This window comes from Fringilla coelebs, assembly GCF_963513975.1.
Source record: "Fringilla coelebs genome assembly, chromosome: 2".
Taxonomy (NCBI): Eukaryota; Metazoa; Chordata; class Aves; order Passeriformes; family Fringillidae; genus Fringilla; species Fringilla coelebs.
Window position 1 is genome coordinate 36,165,884 of NC_140029.1, and position 22,078 is coordinate 36,187,961.

The 22,078-nt window shown below is 37.1% G+C and overlaps 1 protein-coding gene across 1 annotated transcript in view; it reads left to right on the forward strand.

Annotated features, from left to right (window-relative positions):
* NALF1 (NALCN channel auxiliary factor 1) overlaps positions 1-22,078 on the forward strand; it is a gene marked incomplete at both ends in the record, with an annotated part of 432,128 nt that overhangs the window by 408,299 nt on the left and 1,751 nt on the right. The window contains one exon of the mRNA XM_084201471.1: positions 12,094-12,265. Coding sequence (XP_084057597.1) covers positions 12,094-12,265 — 172 coding nt within the window. The remainder of the gene's footprint in view (positions 1-12,093; positions 12,266-22,078) is intronic.

Consider the following 22,078-nt stretch of genomic DNA (forward strand, 5'->3'; position numbering starts at 1 on the left):
ATCACCTGTTTCAGAGACACTAAATGTGGGTTTATTTGTCTGCTTGCTTAACAGCTTTGAATTCTGCACCCATGATTAACTTGTAGTCTCACTCTTGAGCATTCAGTGAAAAACTGGGTACTCTATGAGCTCTCAAGGACTGCAGACTATGGCTAGCAGTACCTGTTGACTATGTACCAATCCCATCAGAAAGTTCTTGAGACTTCTTTTATTTCCAAGTCTAAAATCACATGCTCTGAAAATAAACCTTTCTCATAGTGATAACTATCTCACATTGTCCTACAGAAAATCTGATGGAGCCCCTCTTCCACTGTGTATAAGACATGACCACTGGTCTGGCACTCAGAATTATGCAGAAGTAACAGATCTCTCTTGTCTTCAATGGAATTGTAATTCCATACCTTATTTTTGGGTTTGTTTTTTTTTTTTTTTTTTTTGATTGACCAATAAGCAAGATTTATTGGATTAAACTGATGAAGAACCATTACAAGTTTAGGAGATAAAAAATGTGTATTAGATTTTAAGTGGCAAAACCTGATAGATTTAATTCCTATTTGAATAGGAATTTCTAGCATCAATAGCACTTGAAAAGTTCCCCTTTAATCTCGGAATGTCAGCAAGAATATCCAGGAATAATCTCTGATTTTAAAATGCTCTCAATGGTGGAGAATTTACCTGACAGAGATTTAATCCTGTGTTTGAGTGCATCAGCCATCTCTTTCCAAAGGCATGTTGCATAATGTAAGTGCAGTGCTTGAATAACTGGATAGGGACTTAGCTTTATTTTACTTATCTTTATTTTATTTTATTTTATTTTATTTTATTTTATTTTATTTTATTTTATTTTATTTTATTTTATTTTATTTTATTTTATTTTATTTTATTTTATATTTCATTTTATTTTATATTTCATTTTATTTTATATTTTATTTTATTCTATTTTATTCTATTCTATTTTATTTCATTTTACTTATCTTTATATATGAGCAAATGTAGCAGAAAGAATCAATAACACACCTCAAATTCTCTCCAAGGTAAATCCGGGTAAAAAACCCCAAAAAACAAAAGAGTTAAAAGACAGCCAATTAATAAAGACCCTGTTCATGAAGTAGAAACTTCAAAGGTATATGGTTAGATTAAGGAGAAAAAGCAGATGTTTTTTAAAAGTTATATGAGTTTCCTAAGGTGGTTAATAGTTTGAAGTCTCATAAATACTGTGTTATATGGAATAAAAGCTCTGACTGTTGAAGTTATAGATGGGAGCTGTCACTGGGGGCAAAGCTGTAGACAGTTTGCACAAATCCTTAAATAGACACGTAATGCTTTGAAATCTTCTGTGAAAAGAGAAGTGAGATTTTGTTGCAGTCTCTATGCTGGTGATTATCAGATTGGCAGGTGAAACAGCAAAAAGTATGTGAGAGCTGTTCTTTACCATGTTATCCCCCATGATGACAAGGATCATTCTGCTGTGGCAAATGTCTATTCCCTTGCAGAGCCACCCCAGACTAGGGAAAATCCTCTCTTGAGACATCTGCTCTAGGATGAGCTTATTGTTGAGCTTTATTGTGAAGTCTTTGGAGAGCTGGTTGCGCCCTCCAAGAAAATATGAATTATCAATTGCTTGGTCACAAGCTGTCTGGCTCTGATTGCAATGTCATATATACTCCCAAATTTGACTACCTGGGCTCAGCTTTTGGTGCAGCTGTGGGGCCTTAAACCAGAGCTGTGAGAGAAAAAAAAAACTGTGAGAGGAAAAGTCTCCTTTCCTTGAGAACTGCTTTTCAGCTCAGCCACTCGCCCTCTTTGGATGCCTGAATGTCACTTAAATGTCATAACAACAGCATGCAACTCTGAGGTCTTTATGTCAATCAGAAAGTTAAATCTAAGTAGGAAAAGTAGCACAGTTCTAGGATACAGAGTGTAACAATATTGAATAGTGCGGTGGAGTCTCTGGCCCTGTTCATGCATTCAGAATTGTCTAGAGAAAAAAATAAAGACAATCTGGTTTGCCTCTAGAGAGTTTACAACATAATAAAGTTCTCCTAATCAGTTTAATTAACCAAGATTAAAATAAACTTGATGCAGTGCAATATATCAAGTGAAAATATACTTGATATCTGTGATACAAATGATATTAATAGAAACTGCACCATAACAGGCTCTTTCCTTAATTTTAAGTTCTCAGGGTCTTTTTTTCTTTTTTAATATATTTCAGGATCTAAAGCATTTGTCTTGCATCTGGTGCCTAAGAAATTTTCTTCTTTCTTCTGGATTCATTAGCGCCTTGTCTTTGGATTTTGTCGTCTTATTTACGGAATTTTCATACAATCAAGAATTAGGACAGAGACTGTGCTGAGGTCAATAACACTCATTTGGGTTAAGTCTGACTCCTGACCCTGCACAAGACAGCCCAAGAATCACATCATGGAGCATTGTTCTTGAACTCTGTCAGGCTGGTGCCTGACACACACAAGTGCTCCCCACTTCCCTGGGGACCCTGTTCAGTGCTCAACTACCCTATGGGTGAAAAACCTTGTCTTGATAGCCAACCCAAACATCCCCTGACACCACATCATGCTGTTTCCTCAAGACCTATCGCTGCTCACCTCAGAGAAGAGATCTGCACCTGCCCCTCTACTCCCTGCATGATCAAGATGAAAATTCAACAGTAAAGTTGAATAAGTCTTATGCTTAAACAAGCTATAATTCCAAATGAAAAGAGAAATTTGAGGCATTAGGCACTTTTTCTGTGTGTATGTTTATATCACCTTGTGGCAAGTCCCTTCATCTGCCAGGAGTGTGCAGTGGCTGTTGCAAGTTGATTGGAAGCCCTCAGGACCCATGAGGGATTCTCTCTTCTGGGCAATGATGGAGATTAGTAGGCAGTAAAAATCATGTCCTTAATTTGAGAAAGAAGAGGATATAAAGACTCTCTTTGTCTCCTGCATACGCTGTTAATCAGTGGTATCAATCTTCTGAATACTGTCATGGTGAGCTGATTTATACAGACTACCCTCACTTCAGAAATTATGTAGAGCAGAGTCGAACAAAAATACTTTCCAATCTTAACAGATCGTTTGGTTCATGAATTCATATGTAATTTTAGAATGCTGTAAAACTTTAAAAGAGTCTCCTGACCATTGTGAGCTAACTTGAAATCAGTAGATGTTAAATTTTCTGGGGAAGCTGACCATACATATTAAAGATCATCGATTTGTTTTATTCTTAATAATTTGAACATGCTAATATACTTTATTATTAGATGGAATACTATTAAGCTCACAAAATCAAAGACTAGTGCCTTCTTTTTTTTTTTTTAACAGACTACTTATTTCCATAATGAGTTATTTAATCTTCAGTTTTCTTTAAGCTCACCCAAAGGGATGTTTATGATCTTCAAAAGAAAGTTTCCTTGCTATATTAAGTAACAGCTAAAACTGAATACTGATACAGAGGATGAGTTCAGGTTTTAGGGCATTATAAAAAAACAGTGAAGTTAATCATCATGATGACCTCAGTTGATTGGTTGGCTAACCACCAGAAAGACAGGACTGGTGGATCAGGTTTTTGCACATTTTTGTCATGCAGAAGCTTGATTTATTTTGGCAGATAGAAACATTATAGAGCTTTCTTATATATGTATATACTTTCTCCTTAAAGTTACCGAAGTGAGACATTGATACCATCTCCTCTGCAGTAATGTCTCCTGAAAGAGAGGATACATCATATCAAAGAAACATATTTCTATTAGGAGACAACATATTTGCATCTTTCAGTTCATCATTTCCAAGATAAACAACAAAGATATGAGCAGAGCAGCTTGCTATTCCACATGTGTACTTCATTAAAAGAAATCTTGTAACTTAGAATATGAACTGAAGCTGAGATTAACAAAATTCTGGCAAAACAATTTCAACCTTGGTTTACTTTTTTTCTGCCTTCAAAAGAAATAGCATACGCGTCTTTCACATGAAATTATTCACACAAAAATTATTCATATTTATTCATATAAAATAAGGAAAGAAAAAGTTTTTCTAATTTATGAAACACAAAAAGTTTTTGGTTTTTAACACAATAGTTTTCATTCTGTGGCATCAATATCTTCTGAATAAATATTAAAATATTTATCTTATTATATTCCATCCATGCAGATACAGAAGATATTAATTATAATAAACTACAAACAAAATCAAAGGTTAAAATAACAACAAAACAGATTTGTTTGTTCCCAAATTACTGTAAATTTCAGTCATAAGTATGCATAATATGAAACAGATACTCTCATTTCCTGGTACAGTCTTATAACAAAGAATTTTAAAAATGCACATGGAATAACTAGAAAATATAATGTCTGTTGTACAGGAAATTTGGATTGATATGTTTAATTGATTTTTTTTTTTTTTTGGATCAGATTTTTAAAAAATCAAAGTTCCCCAGAAAAAAAATAAAGGTGGGGGTAGGAGTAAGGGTTGGTGTGAATGCATATACAACACAACTTCTCAAAAAATCAGAACACCTACGAATAAATATCAATTAAAAAATACAATAATGTGACATGTATTTAAGTGAATGGTTTATAAGGAATATTTGGGTGCACAAACAGAATGAGAATAGTTTATTTGGAAAGAAATATTTGAAACCAAATGAAAAATAATTCCCCAGTCAAAATTATTTGATTTTGATAGTGCTGAAACCAAATGAAAATATAACTTAAGAAAAACAAAATCTTCTTTCAAAGACTGTTCCTATGAAACACCTTATTTTCAGCAACCGACATATTTGAAAGCCACTTGTTATACCCTTCCTACTGCTTGTAGTGAAGAATGTTAATCACTGGTGTTAGCACTGATATTCATTGGCAAAGATACCTTATGGAGGGCATTGTTCCCTCCTATCTGGTCACTGCTGCTGCATTATTTGTGTGCTTTGCCAGCCCTATCGTGGGGCTGCCCAAAGTCTCAGAATGGGACTGGGAACACAGCCCAGCAAAAGAGAAATGCCAACAGCACTCCTGCAACTCTCACGGGTAGAAAGCTCTCTGTAAAAGCTGTTTTTATCCTACAGTACACATGCAAAATGCAGTGTTCCTGAAGTCAGACTGCCCTTAATGCTCAAAAATGACAAAGTTCCTTGGGGAGTCCACATTTGTAACGCTACTGTTGTCAAACTTAATCAGGTTTTGTACCAGTTAGCCTTCAGTATTTTGGTTATGCTGTCTATACAAAATGCACTTGTAAGCTATCTAACAGACATCTGTGCTTGTAAAACATGATATCTCAGGTCCTGATGCACAAAGCAGGCACTGAGACTGACCCAACTATTTCCTAAGGAAGATGTACAGTCTTTCAAACCAACACATAATACCCTGGTGATCCGAGTACAAAAAGCCTTTTAGAGGTTCCCCTTCACAGATGTAGCATTGCTTTGCTGCTGTACAGCACTCATAATATTTGAAGTGACTTCTACAGAAAAATTTTTATCACTGGGAGAAATAGGTGTGCTCTTCTGAGGTTCCTCATCGCTACATAAAATCCATAATTGCAATCTCATCCCCTTATTACCTATATATAGTGTTTAATAGATTCATCTTTTGCCTGGTCAGTATTCAGGCACAGTTCTAAGAGAATGAGTGAGTACATTTATTTGTGGAAGTAAGGGTTTGAAAGGTGTTTTTAGCCTTCGCCAGTAGCTTTTCTCCAACTCTGTTATTGGCAACACATGAAGTATTATTACTCTTCTTAATATCTACACTTTGAGATTGTGGAATAATAATAATAATAAAAAAAAGCTAAAATGAAGCAAAGTAATTTAGGCCGAAGCAGATACGTTAATAATACTTCATAGAAATGTTGAAATTAGGACCCTACAAGACAGAACATGGCTGTGGTAATGTCAGAGACAATTCACCCAGGCTCAACAACAACAACAAAAAAAATTAACCGTGGTATTTAAACATATGGCCTGACTTAAAATGCACATATAATGCCTTTAAATAGTTCAAGCATTCCTAACTCTATGAGTCAGGCAAATATTAGACATATGAAATAGACATCAGCCTTTGCATATAAGTGGTACCTTCTGTACTAGAATCTTTAGGGTTACAGAAAATCATATGCTCTAGCACATGAGGCTGACAGGAAACAGATCTCACTGTCCATACACAGCTGATTCATTGTCAATGAGTAAACATGTACCAGGCACCACTAAGGTAAAATGTATCAAAACCTGAAGGCCACGTCACTATTCATTTTTAAAAGAATGCTGCTTCTCCATCCAGCTCTTCTGAAAAAGCTCAGCTTACATAACAGGTTATTTCATGAATATTCTTGGAAAAATTAATTAATTAGTCAGTCACAACCTGAGGTACTCCTGATTATACATAAGAACTGCAGAATTTATCTCAAAATACTCTCAAACATTGAGGGAAGTTGAGCTGGAATCATATCGCACTTTCTGAAGGCAATTCCTTTATTCCAATAAGGTACAATTTCCTGGTGTCATTGAAAGTGTCACTGATCAAAACACCTCTCAAGTTCATAAGGGACTTCTTCCTTTCAAACTGGTATGTGAAATAATTCAGTTGTGCTCTCTTTGAAGACTTTATTTTCACAGTGATTAATGGATATGGTTGCAAAGCATCAGTTAAAAGCAGTTAAAATTTATTTTGATTCAGAAAAAATTACCATTTAGAGAGAGAGAATTTCTGTTGTGACTTCTCTCTTCCTACTTTCTTTTCCTCCCACCATCCTCCACATCTACACAGTAAGAGCTATTTGATGATTTTTAAATTCCCTTTTGCAATTATTATGATAGCCCAGCCAAAACATCAAACATTCTCTCATTGAGGAAAAAAAATATTTTCTATGGAAAATGGTTAAAGTTCTTCCTGGAAATGGCAGTCAGAAACAACGGGGGAAGGGGCAAGAGGGCAGTTGAATTCATCTCTTGAAAACCAGGAAGAAATGGCATTTGTAGAGAATGAGACTGATTGAGCTTTTCCATTCTGTTCTATTGACACCTCTCCTGCAGTGTGACTCAGATGATTAAGGCTACATGCTCAATCTGTTTTGACAGAACTTAGGCTCTCCAGAATCACATGTATTATGTGTGTATGGCTGAGTGAGAATGAGATGGGGAGGAAAGGAAACTATGAGCATATACACATGGTACTTTATCTTCCCATTGATTTTTGCAATCTTAGCATAAAGAATCTTAGAATCACGGAATCACAGAGTGGCCTGGGCAGGAGGGGACCCTAAAGGTCCTCTTGCCAAATTAGTTTTGTGCAATTGCACAGCCAATTGGAACTCTGCTAGTGTGTTAACCAGGGCTGTGGTCAGCCACTTCACTCCTCTACCCAGCCATTCTGTCCACACTGGGAGCCAGCAGCTCCTGGTGCCTCTCTAGGTGATTAATGTAACAGTATTAATTAAGAACTCTGTCTGGTTGCTTTTCAAGAGCAGAAAGAACAACTCAGACACCTCATGTGTGATATGAGATACAGAATGTCTGAAAAAAAAAATACCGGGACTGCCAGTCTCCACACAGACAAAAATAAGTGTTCTTCCTAATGTCCTGAGAGAAAAAGCACACAATGTGCCCTTCCAGTTTCTCAAAATTCTCCACACACACACTTGCTTTCTTCCTGTTAACTCTGAATCTTTTTATTATTTCTAATGATTTGACAAGTAGATGCAGTTTAATGTCTTGTTTGTTTGTGGCACTTTAATTCTTCGAATTTCTGAAGCGGGATATTTGTGTTGGGTTACTGGTCACTGAAGTAGTAAAATATTTTTTCTGCTTGAAACTTGTACAGTAGAAATAAAATGAATGCCAAATAATAAATTATTCTGCACAATTGATAACAAATTTTTATCACAATATTGTTAATAATTTAAAACTACCAAGATCATTTTTATGATGATCATTCTAGATAGGCCCTCAGACATATTAATACAGGTGTATAAAGCCAGCACTTTGTGCACTTTTTCAAAGATATAATCTTATTTTTTTTCCTTCAGGTACAACATAAGGTAAATTTAGTTTTTTTAGGTGAGCAAAATCACCAATAAATCAGAGATTTTATATCTATGCTTCTGTACATGAAAGATGACTTTATTCATATGGGATACTACCATCTTGCCATCACAGTGTCTTATCTAATAGCCAGGACTGTATCTCTTTCAAATGCAGAATGTCTAAAGTTATGTTGATGGCAAAGTGATGAGATATTTATATATATTCAGATATTTAAACTATGTATGTTGTTGTCATGATGCATTAATAATCCAGTTCATCCTAGTTCTTTCCTTTGTTAAAAAAAAAGAGTTAAAACAAAACCAACAGAAAAACATGAAGGTTTTTTTCTGTTCTTTGAGTTCAGTTTGCCAGATTTTTGTTAGGAACTGTGATATTTCAAATGTTTTAATCACCTCATTGTATCATATTTATAAACCCATTATATCTTATTTATAAACATATTTATTGTGTTTATAAATCTTTAAGTTTAGCTATTGATGTTCTTTAAGAGGGAAAGAACTCTCATATTGAAGCACAGTTTGTAAGTGAACACCAATTTCAATATACAGGCCATTATGCATTTCACTGATAGTTTCAGGCCTCGTTACATAATGCATATTTTAAGTTTCTAAAAATCAGCATTTTGGACTTGCTAGGAAGCAGAGCAAAATTCCCAAACAAAAAAATCTATATTTTCCTGGATAAAAGAAGGAATACTGGCCAATCAAAGTTTGTAATATCTTCTTTGCTATTAGGAAATTTTCAAGAAATTTCATGAAATTTCAGTTCCAGATTATGGACTTCTACTAAAGCTAAAAAAGCCACCTCTCATTGTCCCTGAAACAGACAAAAAAACTTTGGACTGCTCTGGATCTTCTTACTCAACTGGGTCAGCCATGGGACTCATGCAAATGCTGTTGAGCAGAGTTATATGACAAATATGAGATCAGTTCTCTCACTTCTGTGCTCCCTCCTGGGTAACACATATTCAAGCATGAAAATAAGATATCTGCATAAAACCTTTGGTGCTTAGAAAGTCCAGTAAGGGTAGGAGAGATTAATTGGGATGTTTGTTAGGAAAGCAGGCATTTAAATCATGTCTGTAGTGGTGAGAGCAAAGAGGGACCACATTCTGGTCTACCAGCTAAACCAGCACAGTTCAACTATGAACACTTACATAATTTTCCTTTTTCTGCAGAAAAAGACAAAACTGCTTACTGGATGCAGTTCTTGGCACACACTATTTTCCAGACAGTGGCTCAGTACTCTCTGGAAATGTAGGAATTACCACAGACCAAAGCTGTGAAGGCAGTGGACTGACTGACACCATGAATGTGCCTTGTCTAGGAGTCTATGTAGGTTTACTGGGTAAAACAGAGCAAAAGGGAACCAGAATATTAAAAAATATCGGTATAGGTTACAGACACACTTTAAATCAGCTGCAGGATAAAGAAAATAAGGAAGGATACAGAGTGGGAGGCATTAATCTGAGAAACATATCTCAGGAACAGGTATTCTCGTGCACTCTTTAGAAATATGGACAATTCAAAAGGAATTTTGAGACAAAGCTGAGGACTTGTGAATCAGAGCAGGAAGGTGATGTGTATGAATGGAGATTGGACACACAAAAATCTTTATAGAAGTCCACAATTGCATGATTTACTTCTGCTCCTGAATAAACATTTTCCATCTTGCTTCAGTAGGCACATGGTTTTGCTCATTTTCTTGTTACCATGTATGGTGGACTGTTCAATATACTTCCTAAAAACTGATTTACACTTTTAAATATGAAACTAACTTACTTCTATCAGCTCTATTTTAAGAGAACATGTCATACTAAACAGGTCTAAGACCAGGAAAGAACCTCTTTGAATGTAAAACTGTTTCCAGACCCAGAATTCCTGCCTCCAAACAATTGACTGTCATTACTAATTGAAAATAGAAAACCTATTGCTTTATTTCCCCTAACCTTGAATCATGAGTGCAGTTTTGGGTACGACAACATAAGATGTAAAGTTGTTAGATAGCATCCAAAGGAGGGCAAAAAAGACAGTGAATGGTCTTGAGGAGCAGCTGAGGTCACTTGGTCTGTTCATCCTGGAGGAGACTGAGGGGAGACCTCGCTGCAGTCACAACTTCCTTGTGAGGAGAAGAGGAGGGGCAGGCACTGATCTCCTCTCTGAGGTGACCTGTGAGAGGAGCCATGGGAATGGCCTGAAGCTGTGTCAGAGGAGGTTTAGGTAGGAAAAGTCTCTTCACCCAGAGGGTTGTTGGGAACTGGAACAAGGTCCCCAGGGAAGCGGTCACAGCACCAGCCTGACCGAGCTCTGGAAGTGTGTGCAGAATGCACATGGTGTGACTTTTGGGGGTGGTCCTGAGCAGGACCAAGATTTGAACTCAATGATCCTTGATCTTCTCCAACTCAGCATATTCTGTGATTTTATGATTTATTGTTGTGAATGTCAGAAAAGCAACTGAAGCATCAGAAACGCGGTGGGTGATGTAATTGACAGTGGAAAAAACACTTTCTGATTGAAAGTTTATTTAAGGACAAAAAGTTACACACTTCTCCTGGTCTTTCTTCTCATTAATCATTTACTGTGGATAAGAAACCTTAGTAAGCAATTAAAATTGAATTTTTAATGAAAAAAACCCCATGTTCTACAGAATGCAGTAGGCAAAAACTGCTATAAAGAGATAGTCACAAACCATAGATTAGAAATAAAGGCTTAATTTTATCACCTAGCAACTTAACACATACCTGACACAATTGCAAACAATCTAAAATAAAAGTTTGGGGATTCTGGGGCTACTACATTAATATAAATTATACAATTTAGTCTTCTATTGACATTCATAAAATTATAACCAGTGAGATGAAACTTACTGAGATCAAACCAAACTCTCATCTAGACTGGTCATTTCAGGTGTCATTTTTTAGCTTTCTCAGCTTAAAATTTTTATCTATAGTTTTCTTTTTTATTGCATCATTCCTAGAAAGAATGGAAATGATGAGCTGACTATATTGGTTTTCAGTCTATGTTTAATGAAAAGTAGTTTCCAGGATTTTCAGATAATTAAAAAATACAAAAAAGGATTTTACTTTTTTTGTTATGTAACAACCTAGATAGCAAGTATCTAGACAGTAAATAATGTACTCCAAACAGTTAAGAGGAAAATAAAATGGGGGACAAGGAAATCTCTCTGTACTCAGTCACACAGGTTTTTTAACACCTTCTGTAACCTGGTGTCCAACCTAATTTTGCATTAAACTTTTCTGTGTCCAAAAGAGTTTAATACTAATGACAAACATTATTGTTTGGAAGACAAAAGGCAGCAAAAATTGAAATCTGCACGTGTATTTTACTTCTCTGTTTAAATGGTGACAACAATTGCAATAATGACAAGTCCTGCAGCCATGGTCCTGCAGCATCAGATGACAGCATCTTTAAAATGTTCCTTTTAGCACCCAAATGTAGACATAGGTTTTCCCTGTGGCAGATTTATCCCCTAGTCCACAGCTGTCGGTGTTCCGGTACCCTAATGCATGTTTTAAGGCTGTGGACTGGATAAGGTTTCATTTGAAGGGAAGCAGCACCATCTATTGCAGCCTGATAGCTTAGCTCTAGATGATATAAAGACAGACTTGGCCTGAGCCCAGCTTTCAACTCTTTCTTGCAGGCAAATTTTATAAATTTGTCCTTGTCCAGCTTCAAATGAGATTAGGATCTCACTTGGTGAGATATGGGGGTGCAGGGACAGGGCTGTGTTTCATTCATGCACATGCCTAATAAAAAGTCACATCTAAGAGACACACCTGCTTACAAACTAAGATAATATAATAGCATAAGCCTAGTCCTGAAAAACTGTTGCTTTTAAATGACTTTTCTGGAGTTTTCATTTCTGAAGTGGGAGGACAGTCAAAAGTTATGAGTATATTTCACCCAGGTGATATTCTCTCAAAATTTTCTTCCAAAAGCAGCATTAATGTAGGTGTACAGTACAGTATGTTCTTCTAATAATGACAGTGCTATTGTCATCCATCTATATTTCTGGTTCTTCTCTTTTTTCCAGACTGTCTACAAAGCCTGGCTCTGTTCCCAGTATTTTGAAGTCACACAGTTTCACTGCAGCAACAGAATTCCTTGCAAGCAATACTGTTTGGAGGTTCAAACGAGGTGTCCCTTTATATTACCAGACAATGATGATGTCATCTATGGAGGACTATCAAGTTTCATCTGTACAGGTATAGTACAGAAAAACCAATTTCATTTGTTTTCATAAGCCTAAATGTCATGGATTTAGCTCTGACTCTGAGACCCTGAAGGTATTCCACATCAGAAAGATTTCTTGGAGGTGCTAGGATTTGAGCTCAGATCTAGTAATGCACAGTTATGATACAGCCTGCCAGTCATCAGCTTTACAAAACAAAATTTCTAGAGAAAAAAATATTCTGCTTATTTTTTACACTTAATAATTTCATGGAGGATTTATTTTACTTCATATCATGCAATACTCAGAGGTTGCATGTTATGCAATATTCAGAAAAAAAAGAGAAAAGGTGCACCCAGCCAGTTTTTAGCATATTCACCTCTGCTTGCCTGCATTCTTATGCCAGATGAATCAAGAATCTGAAACACAGCATTCAAAATTGTGCAACAGCTCTCAGAAAGTGTTTAAGAAAACATCTTTCACTAGTGAAGAAATTTTAGAAGCAGTTGTTCACCTGTGAACAAGAACTTTGTTTCTTTGATTTTTATTTGTTTCCAATTGAGTCTGGTTACATTTTATGAATATTTTTAATTGTAAAAGGTATTGTTAGTGCATATCTCAGGTACCACAGTTACTTTTTTCAGGAATGGATGGAACTTATCCACACAAAATTTCATCTTATACCAATATTAGCTTCAGACTTATGGTGCCTAGACTATCATCTGAATATCTTGAAGCTATTCAGGCAACTTATTCCCAGTAAATTAATAAAAAACAAGTTTCAACACTTAGATCATTTGACACCCTTGTCCAAATATCAGGAATTAAACTGTCTTCACCTCTAAATTAGGGGTCCACTGGAAATCTTGATAGTAAATAAGTTGTCTAAGGTAAACTATTTAAAACTAGAGTCAATTATAAAAATCCATAAATGTTGTATACCATCTTAGATGCATGCATAAGGATCATGACAACTCACTTCCCCTTGTACCCTGTGTTTAGATTTAAGGTGATTCTGGTAGCAAGAATTACTGGATTTCTTTCTTGGAAATTGAACCTATTGCTCACAATCAAGCAATATCCATCCATATGCAAAAGAAAATAAAAAGTGAGCTGAGTTACACTTTTGAATCATCAATAAAGTGTTTAGCCCTTCAATGCATTTTTAAAAAATTAATAGCCTTCCAATATGTACATGCAATAAGTAAATGAGCACTATTTTCCAGTTAAAGGTAGTTTAGTAGAAGAGAGAGACTTAGGAAAATTTTATTTACCACAAGTACACAATCTATATGTATGTTCACATATGTACACATGTACACACACATGCACAAGAAACCAAATCAACTGCAAACAAAATCATCTTGGCATGTATTTCAGAAAATCTGTGAGGAAATACATATCCATCTCTTCATTTTCCTAGTATAACTCATAATCCAAATTCCTTCCTGAAACACACAAAATAGTTGATTTTGAAGAGATTACTGACATCTCTGAGTCTGGGATGAAAAAGCAGCTTTAGGGGAGGATTAAACTCATTTTGTTGCAGGTATTATTACTGTGGGTATCTACACATAAACTCTGTGACTAAGCTCTGCCTAGAGTCATTGGTGCAGCCAGTAGAGCTGAGAGCCATTTATGTCCCCCTGAGCAGGCGCCTGCGCCTGGCGAGAGGACTTGCTCACATCGCCAGCCGTGCTCTCTTTGCTGTAGCTGCTGTTAGACCAGGGTCTTACTGCAGACACCTAAAATCAGGGTGACCTAAATCTCATCTCAGCTGTCCACTAGCAAATATTTGGTTGAACTTTTTGTCCTCTCAAGCCCAAACCCAGCAGCAGCAGAGCAGAGCTTGTGTTCACAGACCCACAGGAGTGCTGACCCTAGAGAGTTGTGTGCCAGGGAAGATGTTGAGGACAGGTATGAGGCAGCAATTCAAACTCTGTCTGGAATACAGACCCATTTTCACCCTTGTTAAGCAGCAGCTCACTGTAAGAGTGCTTCCTGCCACTAAACAATGAAAAATTAGACTTTAATCTGCTGCAGGAATAAAAAATTATACCTCTCTGCAGCTTAATGAAAACAGATTTATTTCATGCAAAGTACAGTGAGCTCAACAGCAGACAAAACACTCTACCTCAGCATAGCTTGTGATAGATAAATTGAAACTCTTTCAAAGAAAAAACAGCTGAATGAAGGTCACCCATGTCTTGAGGGACATCTCCTACTGCACTCTTCTGCGTTTCTGTCTGGTATAGACCTTCTGAGATTTCTAATTATTGATCCGTCTCTTCATTAGAAAAACCCAAAAGAGTAAGGTAAAAAGGTATTCTTATTTCATATTTAGATGTCAAGTAACAAGAGAAGGTATACAAGGGATACCTGATTTTATTTGATGCTGTCTACAGCCCAGAGCTCATGATGAACACAAAAACATTACCTGTAATTATGCAATTGCAGACAGGTAGAGGATGGTGTGGCTCCATACCCCATGCTGGGAGGTGCCCTGGCAGTAGGAGCTGTCACCTCCCCTTTCAATCCTGTCCTACCACAGCAGTAAGTCAGAGCAGAGAGATCTGCTGGAGGTGAGTGCATGGCAGCACTGGTGGAAAACAGGGAACCCACAAATTATTTTTTTTTTTTTCTTTCAGGCCAGGATTTTTTGTGGTGTTGGGGGTGTGGAAAAAAAACCCTGGAGGCTGTAAAAGGATATAATAAAAAGGGCTTTACCCTTCCTTGGAAGGTTCCCATGATGAGAAAACAGCATAGAGCTGGCTATTTTTCCCCAATAAATGCTGCAGTCGTTGTTATACTTGTAATTAAATTTAAAAGAAAATAGATTGTGGTTTATAATATAGATTAATAGCAAGTTATTGGAAATTCCTGAAGATTTCATATAGTAAGTAGCAAGTATTCTAGCCTGAGAATGTCTAACTTGATCACCTCCAAAGAAAGCCTATAATAGGAAAGGGAGAAGGCATGCCACCTTCATTTTGCATCACCAGAACTCATCTTTTGTAGAAATGCATATGAGGATGTGGAACAACTGCAGTGCAAAAGAAAGTACTTGAGAGATTAATCAAAACAATAAGAATCACAGTGTGGTTCTGATTGTGGAAATATGCAGTTAGGTAGAAAGAATTTAGTGTTCCCTTCTTGCCCGCTTTCTTCCAGGGCATGGAAGGAAAATAGTTGATCCTTCCATCAGATGCTGTGCTGTAACCTGCTGGTTTTCAGATTCATTAAAACTGAGTGATTACTTTCAGTTTAGACCTTTGGAGTTCATATCCATATGACTAAAGTTTCCAGTGGTTTCATCCAATGTTTCTTTTTACAGCTCAGCTGTCTACAACTGCTCACTCAAACCAAAATCTCATTTGAGGGAGATAACAATAGTTTTCAGGTGTACATACACAAACATGGAAAATTACAGTGAATTAGTCCCATGCAACCTTCCAGGTCGAGGTTTCTAACTGCAACTTCTAAGCAAACAATGTTCATACCAGCAGGATTGTTTTCTATTGTAAATGTAGTCATCTCTTCCTTAACTAAATGGGCTACAGCACCATACTACCTGACACCAAGCATTGATGCACATTTGGTCTACAAAATTTGACTAGAGCTAGAGTGAGGAAAAATCCCTTCAGAGGCATTTAGGGTTGGCATGAGATAGATACTCAGTACCAGTTGCTTCATTGTACAGATCATCTCATATTCCCAAAAATTATTTGTTAATACAGCCTGTTCTGACTGTTTGGAAAAACTGCTGTCCATGTGCCAAGTCTGGACCAATTTAGAGCGCAGACTTAGGGCTAATTGTGTCCTAAAGGCTTTCTCTGAAATGACCATGACTTATGGTCCCTTTGTGCCCTGTGGCATAACAGGGCCATCACCCAGCATCAAGTCTCGGGCCAGAAATCCCAGCCACATACTCACTCTCTTTATCTGTACAGTAGATGTCATGGCATTTAATGGAGAAGGAGAGTTCCTCTTTGAAGGAAAGGAAGAGAATGGAGTGAGCAGGAATAAGGCAGAGATGTGTTGCATTAACTTCTTCCAAAATTAGCATGGCACTCTTTAGTAATTCCTAAGAGCAGTGCCATTCAGAACAAGTCTCCTGCCATCAAGAGGAGAATCAAATTTGTCTACTCTCCTATGTTGAACAGACTTCTGATACTTTTCAGAAAGTGTTGAACAGACTTCTGATACTTACTCCTACAGAAGGAGAAAGTAAAGGGAGAGAGAAGGAAAGTAGACAGGTGATTCAGGTACTTAAAATCACTAATATCTTTCAGTTCATATTAATTCAGACTCCTAATTTTATGGGTTCTGATTAACCTTTCAGTTGTTTGGAACACAGTGTGAATCAATTTTTGGCAAATAACAGTAACATATGTTTATGTGATCCATGCAAAGTAACACTTCCCTGGAAACTCCACCTCCTTTAGAATAAAGAATTCACTGGAAATAACACTGTCAGTCATGCTTTATAGCACACAATCATGTTTCTAAAGACATAGTGAGATTATTACAGAGAAGTCTCATCAATCTGTAGAAGAATTTTGATGACTAGCAAAGCTCAGCAAAAGTATTAAGAGAAATTCTGTAAATTGCAGCTTCCTCTCAAGGGGCAGATGAGGAACTGGGTTTCACCAACAGGTTTGGCTAGTGTCTCTCTTTCAAAACAGATGCCCTGATTTCAGTGAAATTTGAAACACAATTTCCTTGAGAAAATGTGAAGGATATAGAAAGGAATATAGAAAGGAATATGATCTATCTATTTCATAGAACATTTCAAGAAGAGAAAATTACTCTGAATTCAATCTGCTTTATGTTGCTCTTGGCAAATTCAAAACCCCATCTATTTGATCCAAATTCTTCCTCGAAAAATATCTTATAATAATGTGTCATTTACCTCCTGTCTGCACCTCTTAATAGGTCCTAAAATATCAAAATATTAAGCTAACACAGACAGAAGGGCAAATCCCTTTTACGTTTGATAAGCACGTTTTAAATCATTACTAGCCATGGATCTGCTTACAAATTTGAAAATTTGACGTGGTTTTTGCAGCAAAATCTGTCAACTAAATAGCTCATCTTTTTGAGTCTAGTGTTCTTCTAGTCTTGAGTATTGGGTCTTTCCCATGAATGAGATCCCATATCATAATAGGTTTATTAGCTGTAAATATTCTTCTCCTATAATAATGACCCAGACAATTTACTTATTGATATTCCTAAACTTTCTGTGGTGACACAGTACTTAGATATGTATAACCCTTTCCTATCATATCACAATAGTACAACCTTTTGCTCAAATATTCTACATATGGAAGCGAAACTGGAGAGGGACTTGAGAAAGACAAATGCTTTCTAGAAGCAAGTTTTTCTGTGTCTCAAAAGTGTAGAGGTAAAAATCTTCATTATATAGTTTTGAGAGTCAGCTATTTACTCATCTTTCTGACGCAGCAGCTCAGTTTTAGAGGGGTAACACTGGTTTACACCAGCAGCAGGCAATTACCCCTATGCATAATTTAGGGAAGAAATACATATATAATGAAGAAACATATGAATTCTTATTGGATGTGGGCACATACACATAAGAAAATGTTCATGAGTTGACTATCTGAAATAATAACCAACATGTAGTGATATAAATATCTTAAAACACAACAACATATATCTCCAACCCAGATCTCCTCTGACAATTGGAATTGAGTAAAAGAAGTTAACCTTTTCAAAGGAGCTGAACAGTCTTATTCCCCAGTTTAAGAATAATCTCTCTGAATAAAGAATAATTTATTTATCTCAAATTTTCTTCTACACATAATTTTGTTTCATTTTTTTGTAATGTGAAAGGTATAAAATACATGTCTAATCATCATGATGTGTCACAGACACAGCAATTTAAAAATTGAGAAGACCATCTGGATAAGATCAAAAAGTTCTGGCTTCCAGATCAGTTGTACGAAAGCAGTGAAATCTAGTCATATAATATCTAATGTGTTCTCTTCACTTCCGTAGCTGGAAAATGTTAATACTGAAATCTCAGAAATAATTCCTCAGAAGCAGAAATGCCATGCAGAATGCTGGCATTCACTGATACAGTGATGTCAGTGCTGGATGGATCACTCTTGGCAGACACTATTTACTTTGGGCTTCACAATAAAATGGAGTATTCAAAACTTCTGGTGTACTACATCCACTTATCTTGTTTCAAGGTCTTTTCTTCAAGCACAAGAAGCTTCATACACCTCTCAAAAATAATCAGAAATCTATGTGAAAAATGAACACAGGTTAGGGTTCTACAGAAAGCAAAAGAGGAAAAAGCATAACATATCATAAGATCTGTTTTGTTTCTGTGGCTTCCCAAATACTTATCCAGCAATGGCAACACATATATCAACCAGACTAGTTTCTCATAATGCAGACTATTATGGCTCCATAACTCTTTCTCTGCAAATAAACCAAGAAGCCAAGTCAGACCACCTACTGCAGATTCAAATTCAGCCACAAGTGTCACACATCCTAACAGTGCTTAGGAGAGTCATAGGAATGCAACCACTGTTTTCACAGGCTGTTTCCTGCAACTGCTCAGGCAGAAACCGCGGCAGTCTCTGAGTTAGGTGGTGTTCTAGCTGATCAGCAGACCATGCATGCATTGACAGTCTTTGTGATTTCAATTTTTGTGTAAGAACTTTTTTTTAGCTTTGCTACTTTTGCCCCCAAGGCACATTCTGTAAAGTGAATATGGTATTCATGCTGTCACTCCTTTTTCTTTCAGTCTGATTCAGCTAGGGAGGACAGACAGGATTTCTCTCTTCATGTCTCCATTAACAATCTCAGTGTAACCAGTAGCCTTAATACTTGCATCAGCATTAGTAACACACAGTCCTTACAGATGTGACTTCTGTGCTGATCACCAAAATGTTATTTTCATGGGGAAAAAACCTATCTGATTACAAAGAAAAGAGAGAGATTTTCCATGACCTTTGTGAGTGATAGTGTATCTGTCTGGAGAATTATTTGAACTCAAAAAGTCTCTTGGCATATTCTAGATCCTTGATTATGATAAAGATCCAAGCACATCCATATGGACTAAGATTTCTGCCGGTGGAATACAGCTGAGAGCTGGGAGAAGTTGGGAAATGAAGATACAGAACTAAAAAAATTTAAGTCAAGCCAGTAACAGCTGACCGATCAGCCTCAGAAATACAGTTACCATTCAGCCAATTAATATAAAATAATGATGTCTACATCATTAGACAAGAGAGGAAGGGGGAAGCCTTGATAGTTTGGTGGGTAAAGATATCATTTTTATTTCTTATACTCATGTATTTAATATTTAAACAAAAATACCAGTCAAACAAAAGGGAGAGAAGCATTGCAAGGAAGGACTGGTAACCTTGGAAAAGCATAGAGATGAAATCAGATTATGTAGGGATGGGGCAAGGAAAGTAAATAGGAAGCTGGAACTGGACTTGTAAAGGCATGCAAAGAATAAAAAAAAAAAAAGTTTCTATACTTATATTAACAAGGAAAGGAAAGCCAAAGAAGGTGCATCCCTATAAACATTGTTGGAACACTGATAACAATGGATGAGGAGGAGGCTGAGGTACTCAACAGTTTTGCCTCAGTATTAAATGGCAACCTCTCTTCCTGTATCTTTTAACTGGATGGACAGCAGGATGTGGACTGGAGCTAAAGCCCCTCCCGCTGTAAGTAAAGATCAGGTTCATGCTCTCCTGAGGAACATGAATATACACAAGTCTGTGAGACCCAATGAGTTACATCCCTAGAGACCCAAGGGAATTGGCTGATGTAGTTGCCAAGCCACACTCCATGATATTTGAAAAGTCATAGCAATCTAGTCAAGTCCCAGGTGACTGGAACAAGGGCAACATTGAACCCATCTTTAAAAAGGGTAAGAGTGATAGGTCAAGGAAGAGGCTGGGAACTACAAACGTGTCAGACTCAGAGCTGTGGCTGGGAAGATCACAGAACAGATCCTGTGCTAGAAGCTGTGCTAAGGCACATGGAGAACAGGGAAGTGGTTTGAGACAGTCAACACGGCTTCAACAAGAGCCAGTCCTGCCTGACCAGCTGAGCAGTCTTCTACAATGAAGTGTTATTTAGTATCTTTCTCAATGAAGACATCAAGTTTCCCCTCAGTAAATTTGTAGATGGGACCAAGATGAGTGGAGTGGTTGACACATCTGAAGGATGGGATGCCATTCAGAGGGACCTGGGAAAGCTCAAGAAGTGGGCCCATGGGAAACCCATGAGGTTTAACAAGACCAAGTACAAAGGGCTTGGGTCGAGGTGACCCCTGATGTAAAAACTGTCTGGGGATAAAACAGATCAAGAGCAGCCTTGCCCAGAAGGACTTGGGAGTTCTGGTGGATGAGAGGCTGGACATGATCCAGCAGTGTGCACTCACAGCCCAAAAAGCCAAACTTGTCCTGGGCTGCATCAAAAGCAGCATGGCCAGCAGGGCAAAGGAGGTGACGCTGCCCCTCTACTTTGCTCTGATGATGTCCCACCTGGAACACTGCATCCAGCTCTGGGGTCCTCAGCACAGGAAGGACATCAACCTATTGGAACAAGTCCAGAGGAGGGACACCAAGACCATCAAAGGAATGGAGGAAAGACTAAGAGAACTGTGATTTTTTTCACTCTGGAAAAAAAAAGGCTTTGGCTGACCTAATTGTGGCCTTCCAGTACTTGAAGCAAGCCTGCAAGAAAGACAAAGAAAGACTTTTCTTAAAATAGTGAGGGGTGATAGGACGAGGGGGAATGATTTCAAACTGAAAGAGTAGGTTTAGATTAGATATTAGGAAGGAGTTTTAGGAAGAAATTCTTTACTGTGAGAGTGGTGAAGAACTGAAACAAGTTGCCCAGAGAAGCTGTGGAGTCCGCATCCCTGGAAGTGTTCACAGCCAAGTTGAGTGGGCTTTGAGCAACCTGGTGAAAGGTGTCCCTGCACACAGTAGGGAGGTTGAAGCTAGATGATCTTTAAGGTGCCCTCCAAACCAAGCCATTCCATGATTCTTTGAATATTTTGATAAAAGAACAAACTGGTTTTTCCTCCTTGATTTTCCAAGGAGACGTAGTCAGCTTACCTGGATTTCTAGTTAAGTCACACTTTTGTAAACCTCTGATTTAATAGATGAACTAACTAGATCCAAGGGGCAAAAGCTTATTATTGTGGCTACAAACAAGTATGTGGTGAAGAACATGTATTATGTCCAGTACAAAAGGTTTTACTGACTTAAATCTTCTACACTGTCATATGAATAGAGGCTCTGTAGTTAATTGTTTATTTAATATGTCACTGCAAATTCAAAACCTAAATTCAATTGCTGGATTGAAATAAAGAGGAAATGCAATTTTACATTAAAGAACATGTTCAATTCATCTTTGAATGCAGAGTTGTCATCAATTTATTTATAATTCAGTAAGTGCATATAAACTATTTAAATACCTTTTGATTGCCAACTTATATACATAGCTTTGATTTCAAAGGAAGTCTGGGTATTCCAGTAACAAGAAAGGCAGAAAAAATAGTTTGAAAAGTAAACAAGCCTCAGTGGGATCAAAGCATTAACCATTCTCTGTGTCTCTTCAATTACTACTAATCGTTTGAGCTGCTGCAGTTCACAGAACAAATCATAATTCCCTGCTTTGGGAGGCATTGCCTTTATGTTGCAATGTTTAAAAACAGACTTATGCACAAAAGATGGGTGTCAGGAAATATAATTCTTTTATTATACTTTCAATGAGCAATTGCCCAGAAGTTCCAAAACGCAATAGAATTTCTTAAGGAAAAATGTGATCCTTTCAGCTATTATCT